The sequence below is a fragment of the Bombus impatiens genome, unplaced genomic scaffold (genome assembly GCF_000188095.3).
Source record: "Bombus impatiens unplaced genomic scaffold, BIMP_2.2 scf_0146, whole genome shotgun sequence".
NCBI lineage: Eukaryota > Metazoa > Arthropoda > Insecta > Hymenoptera > Apidae > Bombus > Bombus impatiens.
In genome coordinates, this window is record NT_176565.1 from 1,042,280 (window position 1) to 1,058,954 (window position 16,675).

The 16,675-nt window shown below is 39.9% G+C and overlaps 1 protein-coding gene across 3 annotated transcripts in view; it reads right to left on the reverse strand.

Annotated features, from left to right (window-relative positions):
• LOC100740284 (dopamine D2-like receptor) overlaps positions 1 to 16,036 on the reverse strand; it is a 96,462-nt gene extending 80,426 nt beyond the window's left edge. For 2 of the 3 annotated variants that reach the window (XM_024365702.2, XM_012382214.3), the window contains exons 1-2: positions 14,613 to 16,035; positions 9,309 to 10,316 (exon numbers count right to left, since the gene is read on the reverse strand). In XM_024365702.2, the coding sequence (XP_024221470.1) occupies positions 9,309 to 10,028 (720 nt within the window). In that variant the 5' untranslated portion in view covers positions 10,029 to 10,316; positions 14,613 to 16,035. Of the gene's footprint in view, positions 1 to 9,308; positions 10,317 to 14,612 lie in introns of all 3 variants that reach the window. The other variant, XM_024365701.2, reaches the window with a different exon arrangement.
• Positions 16,037 to 16,675: the final 639 nt, after the last annotated feature.

The window sequence follows — 16,675 nt, forward strand, 5'->3', positions numbered from 1 at the left end:
GCTAAACCTCTCTTCCTGTATAGTCAGTCAACATACAAATCTTCACCTTCACAGCGTTTCCATTACTTAAAAAGAATTATGTCAGCAACTTTTATCGATATGCTGATCTACGCTATTTTATAGCAATTAATTATAGACATTTCAGAAAATCGATTAACTTCTCTTGCATACGTTACCGAACATTTTTGCAACGAAGTAATAACCACGCTGGCGCCGCGCAAATGAGAAGCCATACATTAACCCTGTAAAGAATAGGATCTCGAATATTTAAGATATTAATATTCTCTCTGTTGTGAAAGATACGTAAAATACCTACATACACGTATGACATGTACGATATATTTTATTCTCGTTACACTTCTTTCCTACTCTTCTACTAGAATTTTTATCCTTAACACGTTTGTAAATTTATTTTAAGTAGTTCGAAATATTCAGCATTTGTCAGATTATCCGTGTGTATAGAGATCTTTTACATATGAGAAATGTCTACACAAATATTATTCATTTGTAATTCGAATTCGATGTTTCTGGTACAATGTTCAAACATGTGATATTTCTGTTTAAATGAATTCCAATCTATACTCTATATGGGCACAATTTGCTGTTATCGTCCAAGAAGCAACTATTGAATTGTACTTGATGTCGAGGAACGGACAATAGTAATCGATTTCGGAGAAATGTATCTCTGAGCCTGGTGGCCCTTCGTTCCAACATCGATTCAAATAATTTACGATCAATCAAGAAACCAGATTCGTAGCGAACTCCATGAGAAAAGTCTGTCCCTCCGATCGATTTTATGCCGGAACATTTAGTTGGCCAAACATTACGACACAACGATTTCCTCGGCGTTCGACGGCTCGGCTCGATAACATCCCAGAAATTGAGACGCTGACTGAAATGGATTAAGTTTGAACCAGGCCATAAGCGTCTTTTACTCTAAACGTAGTTGGAAGCTGAAATGGTCGTGTTTTAAATTGCTGCTAACGATGTCGATAAACATTATACTTGTTCGCTTCTTGAACCAGGCTTTACGGTATGGTTCGGTTAAATTTCAGTATTTTTCACTTGAAAATTCGATACCAAAAAAAAAAAAAAAAAAATCATCAGAGGAAGAAAACTGGTATTACGCAACATGGGTCGAAATCGAAACCTATTGGTCGTATGATCGATAAGTTTCATTGAAATACGACAATGAATATACGAATAAAAATTAATCCATCGAAGAAACGTAACAATTGGAAACGTTCTTACAATGCCTCTGATCGATCTAGTCGTAGAAATAAGATCGTACCGCTAACAGATCTTCGTTTTGCATAAGACACACCTTTTCCCTTCAATGAGAGAGGTAAATGCGATTCTAAATGCGACGAGGAAATTTTCTGGGAAATTACTCGCTCCGCAGGCGCCTTGTCGATTGAGAGCGAGATCGTTCATGGGGAGATTGACGAATAGACGTGCTGTAATTGTGCAGGAATACTTGCAGAAATACTTAAGATAGGAAAAACGTTCGTATCCATCCCACCATCTGTACCTTCTATTTCCTTTCTATAGAACTTTGCTACATCAAACCTTAATTAAGACCAATTAGAATCGCATGATTGTCACTGACATGTTGATTCTATCTTTGTACATCGATCTAATTTCTTCCATACAGAATCATGTTGCAACAACGATGATCGCGTTTAATTTAATAATTATGTATAAATTTTATGACAGCTTGATACCACAAAATCAAAGGAAACACCGATGTTATGTAGCCAACGTAACATTTCGTTTTTGCGTGAAACAGTTCGCTTCTATGAAAATATTTTTCCATCGGTGCCTCTATAATGAATGTTAATGTTTCGTTGCAACGCGTAACTACATGCGCATTCCCATTTCCTGGTTTTACACCTGCTCTTTGCCTACATCCGTTCCCTGTAGCGTTAATTAGTCTGTGATCTTTTGAAAAATATGCAGTTCATATACACTGTACGCTCAATATCGTTCTTGCCTCGACGCTTTTGAAACAAGCTAACGTTTCCAGAGATTGCGCTTATTCGTACGTAATACACCAATCGATAGACGCGCGTGCAACTACCATAAAATAACTATCTCACAGTTGATTAGAGACTAAGTGTATAACCATCGAGAACAAACAACTTTTTAATCGATATGCCTTGCTTTCCTAAACATGCTTTATCAGTTAAATTATTAATACTCACGGAGGCTCTTAAAAAAGTTGTATATAATCTTAAGGGCGAAGTTTCGGTTTATTCGGTTAAAAATATCGTCGGATCAAATTATTTAAATCATAAGTTGTACGTTTCCACATCGTAAAACGCGACCGTATTCGCGTGATTTCCTAACGTCACGTCTGACCTTACACGGACTTAGTCCACTGAGATCGAATCGGCAGCGTAAAAGTAGTATCAATTCGCATTACCAAACATCAATCGCATCATTTTCGTTTATTATAATTCTTGCTAATTTATGGTAACGCGTTTTTATCGCGTTGATCGATGACTTACCGAAACCGAAGCTATCGATTGGAAAGTCGCGAACTTAATACACCAATAATTTATGAAACTTTCTGTTCAATCAGAACTTTTTAGGTCACGTTATAACGAATACGATTGTCGTGCCACGATCAAGTCGAATTACGGTGACATAGAGGGATGGTGAATCTACGCTCTCTGCTGTCCTTTGAGAAAAATAGGATGTCGTCTATTTAACATCTACGAAAGAACCCTCCATTGCTCACGACTCTGGAAACATGGTAAATGGAAGAAATAGATTCTTTGACGAATGATTCGTGGAATTCTGATTGTCGAGGAAGGACTTTATCGCAGTCGCTATCGTAGCGAAGCATTCAATTATACTGCGAACCTTTGAATAACTTTCCCTTTCTTTCTCTCTTGCGGTACGTCTCGTACTTTAATTTAAACGTTTCAAGAAAAATATTAATTATTAACAGGACCCAATAAAAGCTCGCAAGAAAATGTAACTGAGAGTTACGTGGAACAGGACGTCAGGTCTGGTTTAGCACAAGTAAAACGACCATCCCTGTCCTTCTCAGTTATACGTTTCCCAATCTCTTTCTGAATCCGATGACGATGCAGCAATCTGGTGTTTGCTTATACAAGAGTAACGGTTTCTTTCACGTCATATCATTTTTTCCTTCCGACGATGTTCAGAAGAACGATCGAGATTTTATCGGCTGACATCTAAACGCATATGAAAAATGGATACTCCAACTACCTAAGGTCGATCTGTTAACTTTATATGTATATTGCATCTAGCTTTCCAGCACTGGGTGAAAAGTGATTTTCGATACGCTGGATTTTATGGTTTCTTCGGTGGCAAATTTTCCCGTTATGATCTAATCGATTTACAAAAAGTATAAAAGTACACGTTCAAGGAAAATCGTGAAAATAATACACTGTCATACGGACGATAAACTTATTTGAGTTCGAAGAAATTCATAAGATTGTGAATGCGAGAGAGTTACTGGAATATTCATCTGCAAAATGTTTGCTCGAAGACAGCGAACTATTAGTTTGTAAGTAATACCTTACGATCGCTCTAAAATACTTAGTTCCGTTTCTTACCCGTGCGTTCTTATCATGCGCCCCGCTAAATTGTGCGCGCTTCACGATCAATAATTTCTTGTAACCGTTTTGCATTAAAAGTTGGCTAAGATTGATTAACTCGGAAGAATGGAAACAAAAAGGAAGATTTTATTCTTCGCTAATTATATTCCATAGTATTTGTGTTTGATTTAGGAGATAAGCATGACGAGGTTCGAGTGAAAACGGCTTTGAAGTTCGCATCGCTTACCTTTCGCTTCACAGCTATATTTAGCCCAAGAGATCGAGTGCTTAGCGCTTAAACAAACTATCTTAAGGAAGACGAAATACGTTACATTACGCTCAACAACACAATATGATCAACTGTTATATGCGCTGGTGCGCGCTCGCGTCACATTTGTCTCATTCTTGTACGAGATCTGCTTTCAGCGGAAACCATTATACCGGAACGAAGGAATAGAATAAAGGTAGTTGAAAATTATGAAGGAGCCGCGTGTGTTTCGAAATTACAGTGATTACATGGAATATCACGAATCTGTCTCGCAAAGATGCGTTAAATGTCAACGTATTTCATAAAACTTTCGACAAATATAAATTGCGCTCTATCAAGAATTTATCGTACCATACGTTTATAAACGTGTCTCGTAATTTATTACGATCGTTCACGGCTTGTGTTTAATTCGTTGATTCCCTGTGCACGTGAATAAAAATCAGAGAGTATTTTTCTAAAATCTCTGATACTCGATACGTTTGATCTGTGCGAAGCAATTTTCTACCGTGACTAGTTTCATGCTTGAACATTCGCCGAAAAATAACAATAACTGCAGTACATTCGTGCCATGAATTTCGTTACCTCAAATTTTTACATGCCAAACTCTAACGAAATCCCCGGTACTCCAACAGCTTTTTTTTTTCATTTTACGTAGCTACTCGACCTTGACGCATGACGCGCGTTGACGTTCCACCGAACATCTCTATTCACCCTGTGAAATTTTGTATCGCTTGACGTGCTTGTGTTGCACGTGTTTCGCCACGATCAATCTCGAAATGACGAGAAAGACGATATCTAGGACAATAGCATTCGAATTGAGCCTTTTTTCATCGTTTAGCTGTTAACTTCGTGAAGGGCGATCAACCGTACAAATGAAACTGACTAGGCGAGCGTACATCTACCGGACCATTTATCTTTTTCATCTTGTTTATAAAACCATCGAAACGGTTGCTTTTATTATACTTCTGTTAGGTTTCCCTTTCGAACGTTTGCAATCATATGTGGAGACGCGAATAATATTGGCGCCGAAAACAATCAGAATGAATCACTTTGAAATTCAGGCGCCATGTTGACGCAAGGGGAAGGAAAGAAACGTTGTAGAGATATGTTGCTTGTAGAGAGGGATCGTTCGAAAGAGATAACTCGTGTTTAGACGAGCCGGCAAGGCCAAACGATTCCGTGTTCTATTCCCAGAAGAAAAGTGGTCGGTTCCTTCGGCATGAACATTAATATTCATATTAGCGGGACAACGAATGGTTTAACCTCTGTGTACACAGCTCGAATCAAAACTGGGTTGAATCGACCAAGTAATAAGCATGCATGCGATGAAGCGATCTGTGTTATTAACATAGACCTTGTCCCAGCTGGCGATCCACCGTGTTATTCCACTTCGTAAACCGGTTGAGTGGTGAGGCTACCTACGAATCGAGGGATTATGGAGGCAGGCGAAGGAAAACGGATCGAAATTGCTCGTGGTCACGCCAGCACCCACTCGACAGAACCTAATACCGACTGTTCCACCTTTTTAGCTCTGTCCTTCTCTTTTACGCCTTTCATATGCCCTTATCCTTTCCAATTTTCTGACCATCATTCACAATTTTTCGTTCCACCGAATCCGGCTGTTCTTTGTACGCGGACATTTTACCATAATTCCAATAATTGGTCAAGGATGCTCAATTTCGTCTGTGCACGTGATAGGGCACGCGGTTTCCACATTACGCTGAAACGTCAGACACTAACGGAGAAAGAGCAATAGAGAGATCATCGAAGAAAAGAAATTACGGAAGTACTACGAACAGATTCGAAAAGTGTCATACGCATACACGGAAGGATCACAAAGACACCCTCCACCTTATAAATTATTGGAATATCGATACTATCGCGCAAGTAATGATGCATCAATTAGAAGAAGTGAATGTACGGGAACGTCGTAAAATGGATTGATTAATTTAGACTTCAATTATAACCGATGTCGTTTCGAACGGCTGCGTCTCTCATGCGATTCGCAGAAACGAAACGCGACTATAAATATACTGGTGATAGTAAACGATTGTTGACCTACATAAATTCGCGAAAAGATTTACGGTGACAGCAGCTGTAGAAAGTAGTAGCGGAGATACTGGAGCAAACTACACAGCTGTTTCTGCCGTGTCCAGAAAAGTGCAATAATAACAGAATAACTTTTGCGTGAACCGGAAATCTCGCGTGGCATACCGACGTGACTGCAAACCACGGCTTGGCTTGTCGTTACAAGGTAATATGTGCGTTCAGCACACAGAGTGCACTAAAATGTAACGGCGAAGCTACATTTCCAGAAATAAAAGACAGATCTATCAAAGTCAGCGTGGTAAATGTATCAAGCTTTCCTCGTAGTTGGCCTATTCTTCTGGTAATCATTTCGTTACAACGAAACGCTCGGCAGACTACGGCCATGATAACAAAGATTGTATGGCATAACGAGGAATAGAAATTGAAATTCTAATAAACGAGCAATTTAGATGAGAAACTACACCGATGCGAACGATTATACGTATGATAACATAGAAAAAGGAAATAAAGAAAATTACACGAAATAACGTGCATTTTTCTTTATTTACACTTCATTCTTGATCTTCTTGTTGTCAGAAGCGAATTGTGTCGAGAAAATTGAAAAAGGAATTAAAATTTCCTCGCTAAAGAAACAAGCGATAGCCCGTATAACGTCACAGCAAAGACTTCAAAATTTTCTGAAGCTCATAATCCAAGTAACCATAAAAGCTTGGAACTACCAGAGAGCCGATAAAAGCGAATTACCAATCAGCGTTAAGTTACGAAGAAGAATATTCTGTCCAGGTATTCCTTCGAGAATACCTACTTCAAAGCTCTTCTTAAAACCGAAACGGAATTAAGTGGATATTATTAATCTCTCCCTCCCGAGAAAGATCTCCACGATATGATTAAACATGTAGTTTTTCGTTCATTGGCCTGCTATATTATTTTCTTTTCTTCAAATTGAAAGCCAGTATTTGATAAGATTGCATATCACGAACGCAGGCTGACAAACGGCACAGTTTCACGACGTTTCGCGAAACTGCGAATCGTAGAACGCGAGTTCGCGCTGGCAACCGATTAAAGTGCTTCGATCGTAGCACGACACTCGAGTCGCGACATTATCGTTGCGACGCATTATAGGTGCGCACACACGCGTCGCTAAACTGTTTAATGTGAAACTCGCGAACGATCATTTAAGCGGTCGACGAGGGATTTTAGTACGCTGCACCGTGTTAATATCCAGCCCGGGACGTCTCGGTCAACCCGATAGAGGTTGGAACATGCCGCTCACTGTATTGGTCAGTTCGACGTGAAAAAAATTATAGAAGAAACGATAAAGATAGAACGACGAAGACTACAAGAACGAATCTTAAATTCTTCGTTCGTGCGACGATAAACGATTATAGATTTTTTGTAGGATATCAAAATCTGTTCGGATGGCCAACGTAATTGCTTAATACCAACTGAACTTTATCAGATTATTGGAAATTTCCTAGAAGTTAATTCGGTGATAAAATCTTACGTTTTCCATTCTCGAACTCGTTCAATTTGCATGCCTTAGAACCTTGCGGGAATCATTTTATCCGTAATTAGCTTGTGATACTTTCATTTCCTGCAAACGCGACATTTAATTTCGTTATTTCTTTGACGTGCCATCGAATTCCGGCACCCTCATGCATATTCCAAAAGGTACATCTTTACTGGTCATTAGGTTTCATGTCAGCCGCGTGGAATAAATCACTCACGTTCCCCTATAAATTAAACTTAAACAGTGTTACTTTTGTGAAATGTTCATTAGTACAAACGGACGTGAATGTCGCGTGTACGAGTGCCACTTTGATCCACGTATACTTTGTGCGTAAAAAGGATGGCTTCTATCGTGTTTACGCGACATAATCTCGTGCCAAAATATTTCAAACTATCACGCACTTTATAGAACACAGAAAAATTTTGTCAGATTAGTAAGAACTCAAATATCAGACGCAAAATCATTCTGAATTATTCCTATTGCGTAGCGTGCTGATTAGAGAGGCGAATATAAAACAGCGAATCACGTAATAACTCGTAAATACGAAAATTCCGCGTTGCAATTATGGAACAATCCTTGATTATACGTACAATGTTGTACAATTAATTAAATTACCGATCGCAAATACGCGTCTTGTTGACGAAGATATTATAATAATTACACGTAACTTTGGGCAAAAATATATTCAAATTTCCCCAGGATCTATTCCGAACGATTCGACACGATGAACGTTCGGTTAATGCGAGGATAATGGAATATTGACGATTTTCGACCGAAAATTCAACTTTAATAAATCAATAGCATTTTTACAAGCCCTATGCAATTCGTAATTAATATTCGTTCTGAAGATCGGTTCAGAACCTACCTACACCTCGACTCTCGTAAAATTATCATCTTCTACAGATATCGTGGAATATTGCTTATCGAGTTGCAGAAATATAGAAAAGTCTCTCATCGAAGGGACGTAAATTTTCTGCAATTAGCTTTGCGTGTTAAGATAAAAACATATTCGTTACGGTAATTATTCAGGGCAACATAAATTTTGCGCATTTAATGGTGCAAAATGAAATTATAATACCTTGACGCCAGACAGTTTTATCCTTTAAATTAATAAGAACAAATGGGATCGTAAAATGTACATAGGTTCTAAATCGTCCTAAAATGTAATGAAACAAGATAAATCCGTCAGAAATTTATTTCGCGTAAGATTGAAATTTATTCCAGAACGTAAATAAAACGGCAGTTAAATAAATACTGCACGCATAAAAGAATGCTTTCGCTGGCAGCGCTCGTTTGACATCCGCACTATGACACGGTAGGAGCATTTCGAACGGAAGTAGGTCATCGCTATCACGGAATTCAGGAGCTGTCACTTGAAGAATTACTCAAATTGCTTTAATTAACTAATCCTATTTCATTTGATTGGTATACGTATCCGAACTGCGGAACCATCGACATTCGAACAAAATCATCGTTTGTTCGATAAATATAGATCTATGAAAATTCAGTTTCCCGATACAATAATAGGAATGCTAACTGATTTCCAATGAATTGCTTTAATTAAATCAGGTTATAAACATCGCGCAAATGCGATGGCAAAACAACCGGACCGACGATACGAGGAACATACCGATTTGGCAGTCATAAATGTCACGATGCACTTGCAAACGAATCAGTGAAAAAGGCATCGTTGTCTTTTATACGCCGGAACTAAAGTCTGAGCGAATTTCTAAAAAGTTTATATTTCGAATTAACATCCACTTCTAGCACATCGGAATAATAGCCGACAGGATAATTATTTTTATCGAGATAAAGGGTAAGGTGCGAAGCGTAATTTAATGAATTCTTTTAATCCGTCGCCATCCGTTTTAAAAGCCATTGTAATACGTGGAAGAGAAAGCAGACTCACCAAAACGTAGACAGCAAAGGGCATGACGAGCACAGCAACGAGCAGGTCAGCGACGGCCAGGCTCACGATGAAATAATTCGTGACCGTCTGCAAAGCTCTTTCTCGAACTACAGCGAGGATAACCAATACGTTGCCGAATAGCGTTAAACAAGGCACGATCACCAGGATCAGAGCCCACCAGCTGTTGGCATTCGTCTTTTCATCGACGTCTGCTGTCGGCCCGCACTCACCGGCTCTAACGACACCAGCTGCGGTGCCCGCGACTATCGACGACGTGCAGTTCACGCTTCCGTTCAGGTTCAGGTTAGCCCCTCCATCGTAATAGGCCGTCAAATTAACGAAAGCGCTGTAATTCAATCGATTGATGTAATCGTTTAAGTCTTCGAAGACGAACAGGTCCGATATGCCGGTGTAATTGTCGGAGCTAGGCGACGACGGTGATACCGAGGAAAAGAACGACGATGACACACTGAACAAGGAACCGGAAGGCGTTGTACCTATCGTTGTCGAATCATTGAACCAACTTAACTCGATGCCACTGGTTGACGCATCTTTCTCGCTTCTTGAGAAAACGTCGTTTAAGACGGTTTCGTCGTGTATGGTGACTGCGTCCTTGGTTGCGTTACCGGAAAACAAATCGGTTAGTCGTTGCGTATGGTCTAACGACAGATTGCTCACGATGGACTTAACCAGAGGCTGATCGTTCGTGTTCGTCCCCATTTCAAATTTCTCTACTCGTGAATACTGGACGACGATGTTGATCACGAGATTTTGAAACGCGTCGGTTCTTTAATTTTGTCTGGCATCCTCGTGACCGTTATCTAAGTGTTCACGGCTAAGCTTTTCGTTTCCCTTACGTTGGTGATGTGCGGCGTTCCTTGTGCGATAACATTCTCGATCGTCCGTGCACGCAAGAAACGAGGTGCTGCGTCTGGACTATCCTCTCACCAATCACCACAATCGCCCCAACCTTAGCGGCGTATCATTGAAATCCCTCGTCGAGAATCTCTGTAATAGAAAGAAGAACCACGGTCAGTACGACTTCTTCCCTTGCCTTACGTTTTACACCTATCCTTACATTGTAAAATAAAAGCGTAATGCTCGGTGTCGTAGTCGCGTGTTAGATAATTCAATCTATTTTCGCTCGAGTTTGTACCTTAGTTTTACTTCCGCGGTAAAACGCGTTACACGAACGCCACGGAAATAAAGGCGGAAGAAGGATTAAGGAAATTTAATTAAATTAAAACCGTAGACGGTAACTACCGCGATATAATGAATTTCGAAGGACTTCCTTGGAACTGAATAACAGATTAAATATTAATACAGGTCAGATGGCTGCGAAAGTAACGAGAGATTTTCATCTGCTTAACGAAACAGCTAGAAACGTGCAATTTGTGTTTTAGATTTTTCGTTCCGTTCGGTCGAACGTGGCTTCACGTAGTCTCACAAGTGTAAACATATTTATGCCTGTGATTCTTTGAACGTCTAAATTTGCAACGCGAAAAAGGAAATGTATTTCTATTCTTTTATTGTTAGCACCAAATTACGCGAACTATGTTTGAGCAAGTCTGTCTATCTTTTTCTTTTCTCTTAAAAAGAGGACGAAAGATCTATGAATCAGATAGAGCTTGTCCGTTCGTAACGAATGTCGCGACGCAATCTCAAAATTAAAAGAAAACTCAGGACTTCTCTCAAGCGGTTGGCCTGGCTTAGTTTTTGCAGAGGAACGGTTGTCTCTTACGGGGTAGAAGGAATCGAAAGCACGCACGTAGGAGGGGTGGATTGACAGATGGACAGACATTATAGTGTTTCTCTTGCCTTTCGACGTGAACGGCGTGAAAGAGGGAAAGAGGAGAGATCCTCTCGAACCGCTCGAAGCAGGCAGCCAAGGGAACTCGAAGGACCCTCTTAAGGGCAGAAATCATCTCCTTATCTCTTAGGGCCTACCATTTCCCTGTTCTACATACACTAAGCAAGCCGAGTCAAGTGTATCGGCAGTCGTTATATTTTGAACTGTAAATCGCTCAAAAGGAATATGTCTGCATGTATTTTCTTCCTTTTCTACTTAAGCACGCTTTCTATTCTGGACACGCGTCCCTTAAACTTACGTGTCGGATGCTTACTCGTGTGTCTCTCCATTCTGAAAGAAAAATATACCACGGAGAATGTTGCTATTCCAGACGTTGGTGCTAAATGTCAGGAAAATAATGATGTCGATTAAAACGAGTACCACGATGCGAAGTTTTATGCAAAACTTTATGCGAAATTTTATAGGAAATGTCACTACCGTATATCGTATTCCGTGTTTTTAATCAACAGAGATAGAAGTAAGTACACAGTATATCATCACAAATTGCCAAGAACAGTGCCTGACAAAAAATTGGCTTCATTCAGATCGTCATAGGGGGCTGTTATAATCCTTATAATTAATTGCGGCAAAATAATATGCAATTTCTTCAGATGATGCTCTTTCATCGGGTCGCTAACGACACGGTGATATTTGAATATGTAAATATGCAAAGCAACGTTATAATTCTGAGTGAAATATATGTACTAACTTGAATTTTGTTCTCAATGGTAACTGTGTCATTTCCCTCTTGTCTCCTCCCTTTTCCATTGTCTTTTACTGTTTTTCTTTGAATTCGCTATGCAATTATATACATTACTCTTTAATTGTACAGAAATTAGGAGCACTCCAATTTAGTTCCAATTTATTCTATATAACGAAGTAAACTTGCACAGACAATGGTTAAATATAATATTGCGATATGGTCGGTCGGCCGACTATATCGTACAATGGTATTCAAAAATTCACCAACGAAAGGATTATTTAACACACCCATAAAACGTTAACACGTTTTAAAGCATTAATTTGTATCGTATGATGCGAAGAACTACACCATGCATCACAATTCTTTCCGATTAAAATGAAAATATTCGTACACATATAAAGTCTGATTATATCCAAGGCTTTTGATAATATTGCGATTGAAGCAACCCAGTTCACGTGAAAATTGTATCAAAAGTAAATGTATAAAATGGCATGACAAAGATGATAGAAATAGAAAGGAAAACAACTTGTTTACGAAGATGTATACTAGAATGAAAAAACATAACACGGTCGCAAATAAAAACTTTTAAGAAGGGACATTCATCGATGTAGCCGAGCGCGTTCGTGTAATTTACATATATCTTGGACTACAAAAATTCTGCAGACTTTTTTAAATCTGTACAGTATTAAGTCTCTGACACTTCTTGCTTAATAACAATTGCCGTATTTGAGAAATTCGCGTCTTCAAAAATATCTGCGGGCGCGTAGAACTTCAGTCTCGGCTAAATATTCGATTGTTCATTTCACGCTTCATCGTTTCCATTTACGTTAAACGTGACAATTTTTTTTTTACGTGATTGGTAGAACGTCGCGTGTATTATACAAATTAAAAAATCAACGAAAGCAAACAAGTGTAAAATTTGAGAGACAAGCCAGAATTATGAGGTCACGCCACAAACAATAATATGACGAATACTCACGACATAAAACAGAATTTTATGCTTCGCCCCCTCGTTCGAACAAAAGCTATATGGAATAGCTGTGTTATTCAAGTGAACAAATTCGTACGAAAAATCGTCTACCTCGTTATATATGGTTTAAGAAAGCAAGAGGAGCAATTCTACAATTTTGGATAATTTACCAAAACGCCATTCTCAAATACGTTCCGCGGGTATATTACGTTTCGTTTTATGTAGGAGAAATATTTCGGACATTAATCTCAACGCTATTTCCACGAATTTTATAAAATTGCAGATGCATAGACAATTGCGCAAAGGTAATCCACTAGCGAGGGGAAGGAACCGTTTCCAACGAAAATATAATACGCAATTCATTCCGGATAGCGAAGGTTTCTGTCTTGCAAGAAATGAAATCGTGACGTTTAAGATTGATTGTTCTTGCAGCTTACCTACAACTGCGAGAGAAAGGCACAACTGTACGATGCATAAGGAAAAAATGATGCCTACGTCGTGGTAATCTTGACTTAGATTAATTAGCGAAATGATAGTATAATTAATTATATACGATTGACAAGAAATTCCACTGACATCGGGATGTTCGTTTCTCGTCCCAATTTGAGATTCGCAATTACTTAAATGTAAGAAACGTAGGAAATATTGAGAGTGTTCGTATTCGTATTAAATATTCGAGAAATAAAAAGTGCGATGCGTTTAATGAGACAATAATTTCCTGAGATATTAAAAATGCGTGATTACGTGAAATGTAGACTGCACCAGGTAATGTATGTGTTATTTTGTGCAATTGTAGCAAAAATAAACTAATCACGTCTTTGCCTGCCGTGGTGCATTTACGGCTTGTAGCTCCTCGTATAGTTCAAGGATATTAATCTAATTGATATGTCCATAGCCGAAGCAGCACATTCTTGAAATACTTGGAAAGATTATTAGGATATAATGATATCCTTATCGTGCTAAGTAGTAAAAGCACGCATTAAGGCTGGCAGTAGAATGGATCGTAATAAAGAGCAGCACAAAATTCGATAGCCGTTATTCTTGCGGTTAATCCTATTCCTCGAAATATTCCAAAATATGCGCTAATTTAAAACGTTTTTAATCCGCGAGATTACAAATGTCTCTTACTTTACTCGTATTATCTAACTTTACCTCTCCATCTGAGTATAAGAATAGCGTTGACGACGGGACAATTATAGTAGAAACTACTATCACGTTCGAGTTCGACTTTAAGCAAGTTTAATAACGTCTTCGCTGTTCCATAATTTTCAAAACTGTATGAAAGAAATAGAACGCGTGATAATCTGAAAGTGCATCCTGCCGCTCGTTGAAATTGTGCCTGCATGAAATTAGTTTAATCGGATTAATATTACGCGAACATTAATTTCGCTGGTTCGTTTATCGCGAATACTTACGCTTTATAAGGACTGAAATACAACGAATACCTTCTACACAAAATTTCGCGCGTGCTCTTAATGCACCGAATAAAATGACACACATATTTCCGTTTCATATTCCGCGCGCATATCGCCGCATGTACTTACTTTCCTCTTCGCTGTCATCTCTTATTTATAATTCCTTTAATTCGACCATCTTTCACCCCCCGAAACAAGTTTCCTTTCTTCGCTCGCCGTCAAATCGCGTTTTAATTAATAACGACTAAGATCCACTTAGCAATTCAAATTGCTCGTACCTACACCCTTGACCTACACGTTCAGGCATTTCTCGGTCAAGAGAATCTTAAGTAGGAGAAAATTTAGCGGCGATTAAACCGTTACTTACCATTGATCACACCTGTGTCACTTTTGCGTCGTCTCAGCAACGTTCATCCATGCCAGTCTGTTCTCTTTGAATTTCTAACGAGTCGATCGACTAACGCAAACATAGTATCGTCATGGTCAGGAGTAATAAACGTCCTTGCCGAACACAGCGATATACTGCGTGGCCGTGTCAAATAAACACGCGGTGTTGTTCAACAGGCAAAAATCCAGTGGTTCAAAGCTTGATCTGGATGCGACGTCGATTCGTTGGAGAATTTCCTCGTGCTGTCACGCGTTCATCGCCAAGTTCGCCTCGTGTCTTCCCCATATTCTGCGCAAGATCCATGTATCGAGTGTGCCTCTCTGTCTGTATGTATATATCAGGGGGATGATCCTCGGCACCATAGAATACACGATAGTCGTACTAAGCTCCGCCATTCACCTACCGCTGGTAGATCGATTCAATATTTTGCAACGGGATCAAAAACGTCGCACGGCTTTATATTCGATCTAAAGCGGCGGCATTGTACTGCCTTGGTTTATTACGTTTCCCGCAATGCGAATTCGTGTACGGTAGAAAAATCCTTTTCATCGAACTTCCCGTCGGTCTTCTTTTATTGGTCCTTCTCGGCTTCGATCTGCCGATTAAGCGATCTCTATTGGTTTAAACGACGATACAAGACATTGCTTTAATCGGCAACAATCTGCTGGACCAGTCGACCCTCGACCAACCGATCGTTAAATTTCCCAACAGGAAATTCAACCCTCTAATGCTGATTGCAGAGAATCCTTTGGTCAAACGGGATCCATGAACACTCGGCGTGATTTCCATTTGACCACGCACAATCGACGGCAATTACCAGATACTCTTCTTTGCCATCAGCCGCGTCATTCGATCGTATCGACATCTCGACACACTTCGCACTTTTTACTATCATTGCGATTCTTTTTCTCTCACGCTCTATATCCGCTCGAACTAGTCAATCGCGAAACATCAAACTAAACAAATCGAGTAGATTCTCTCACAAACGCACTCTTGGTATTCACACGCGTCAAAGAACGATCGATTCGATTATCAGGTTCACTGAGGAAACTGAATGGTTCACGACGAGAACAATTGGAATATCGACGGGCGTAGTTGTTGGTCGTAATAGATCACGACGAAGGAGAATACCGCTGAGGTACCTGTGGATTCCTCCGTGTCTGGGATCAACGATCGCAATCGAAGTGTCATCTTTTATCGTTGGCCCTGAGAAACCAAGGCGAACCACGTTGGCCAAGATCGAACGACGAGGGGTGGCATCGCTGTCGCCGTGATCGTCCTCGTCGTCTTCCTCTTGGTCTTGGTCGCTTATCTGAATCGCCGAGGCAGCACTTTCGAGCCACGTTGTTGAACGAACGGCGAGCGACTGCCTGTCCGTCCGAGTTTCCACACCGCCTCGAATCCCGAAGCTCGCACGTTCGTGTTAGGTCGGGGAGGGAGCAACGTTGGAGGGGGCTGCCCGGCGGCCTATTCCTCTCTCTTCAACCCTACGCGCACACGCTGCTCTCGTCACCAACCCTTAATTCGCAACCCTACCCCACTACCCGCTTTTTCCTTTTCCTCTTCCTTTTCCTTCTTCCACCGCTTCTTCCCCCTTTCTGATTTTCCTTCGTCATCTCTTCCTTTTCTTCTGTTTTCCTCGCGCTTTTTCCCTTCATCGCAAAGAAGTGTAAAATTTGCTGGATCGGCAAATTCCATACCATTATTAAGTTTCCTTCCGACATAGCTTCTATATTATCAAAACTTTGTCACCGCTTTTAATTAAAACCTTCATGCTATTGACGACAATCTGTCGATGATTATCTATCGGTAACGATATAAGCAATATTTTCTACGGACCTGCCGTTTCCTTTGTCATTCATTGATAGAGCAAATTAAGATGTATGTTCGTGGGATGCCAAAATCTATGAAAGCAGAGAAATTTATAGTTTCTAATTTTCTGTCTGTCGCAACCACCGGAAAGTAAGAATGATCCTTAAAGTTGGGCCAATTTCTAACTGTTGCAATTGTTCCGATGTGACGTTCTCTAGCACGATATACAA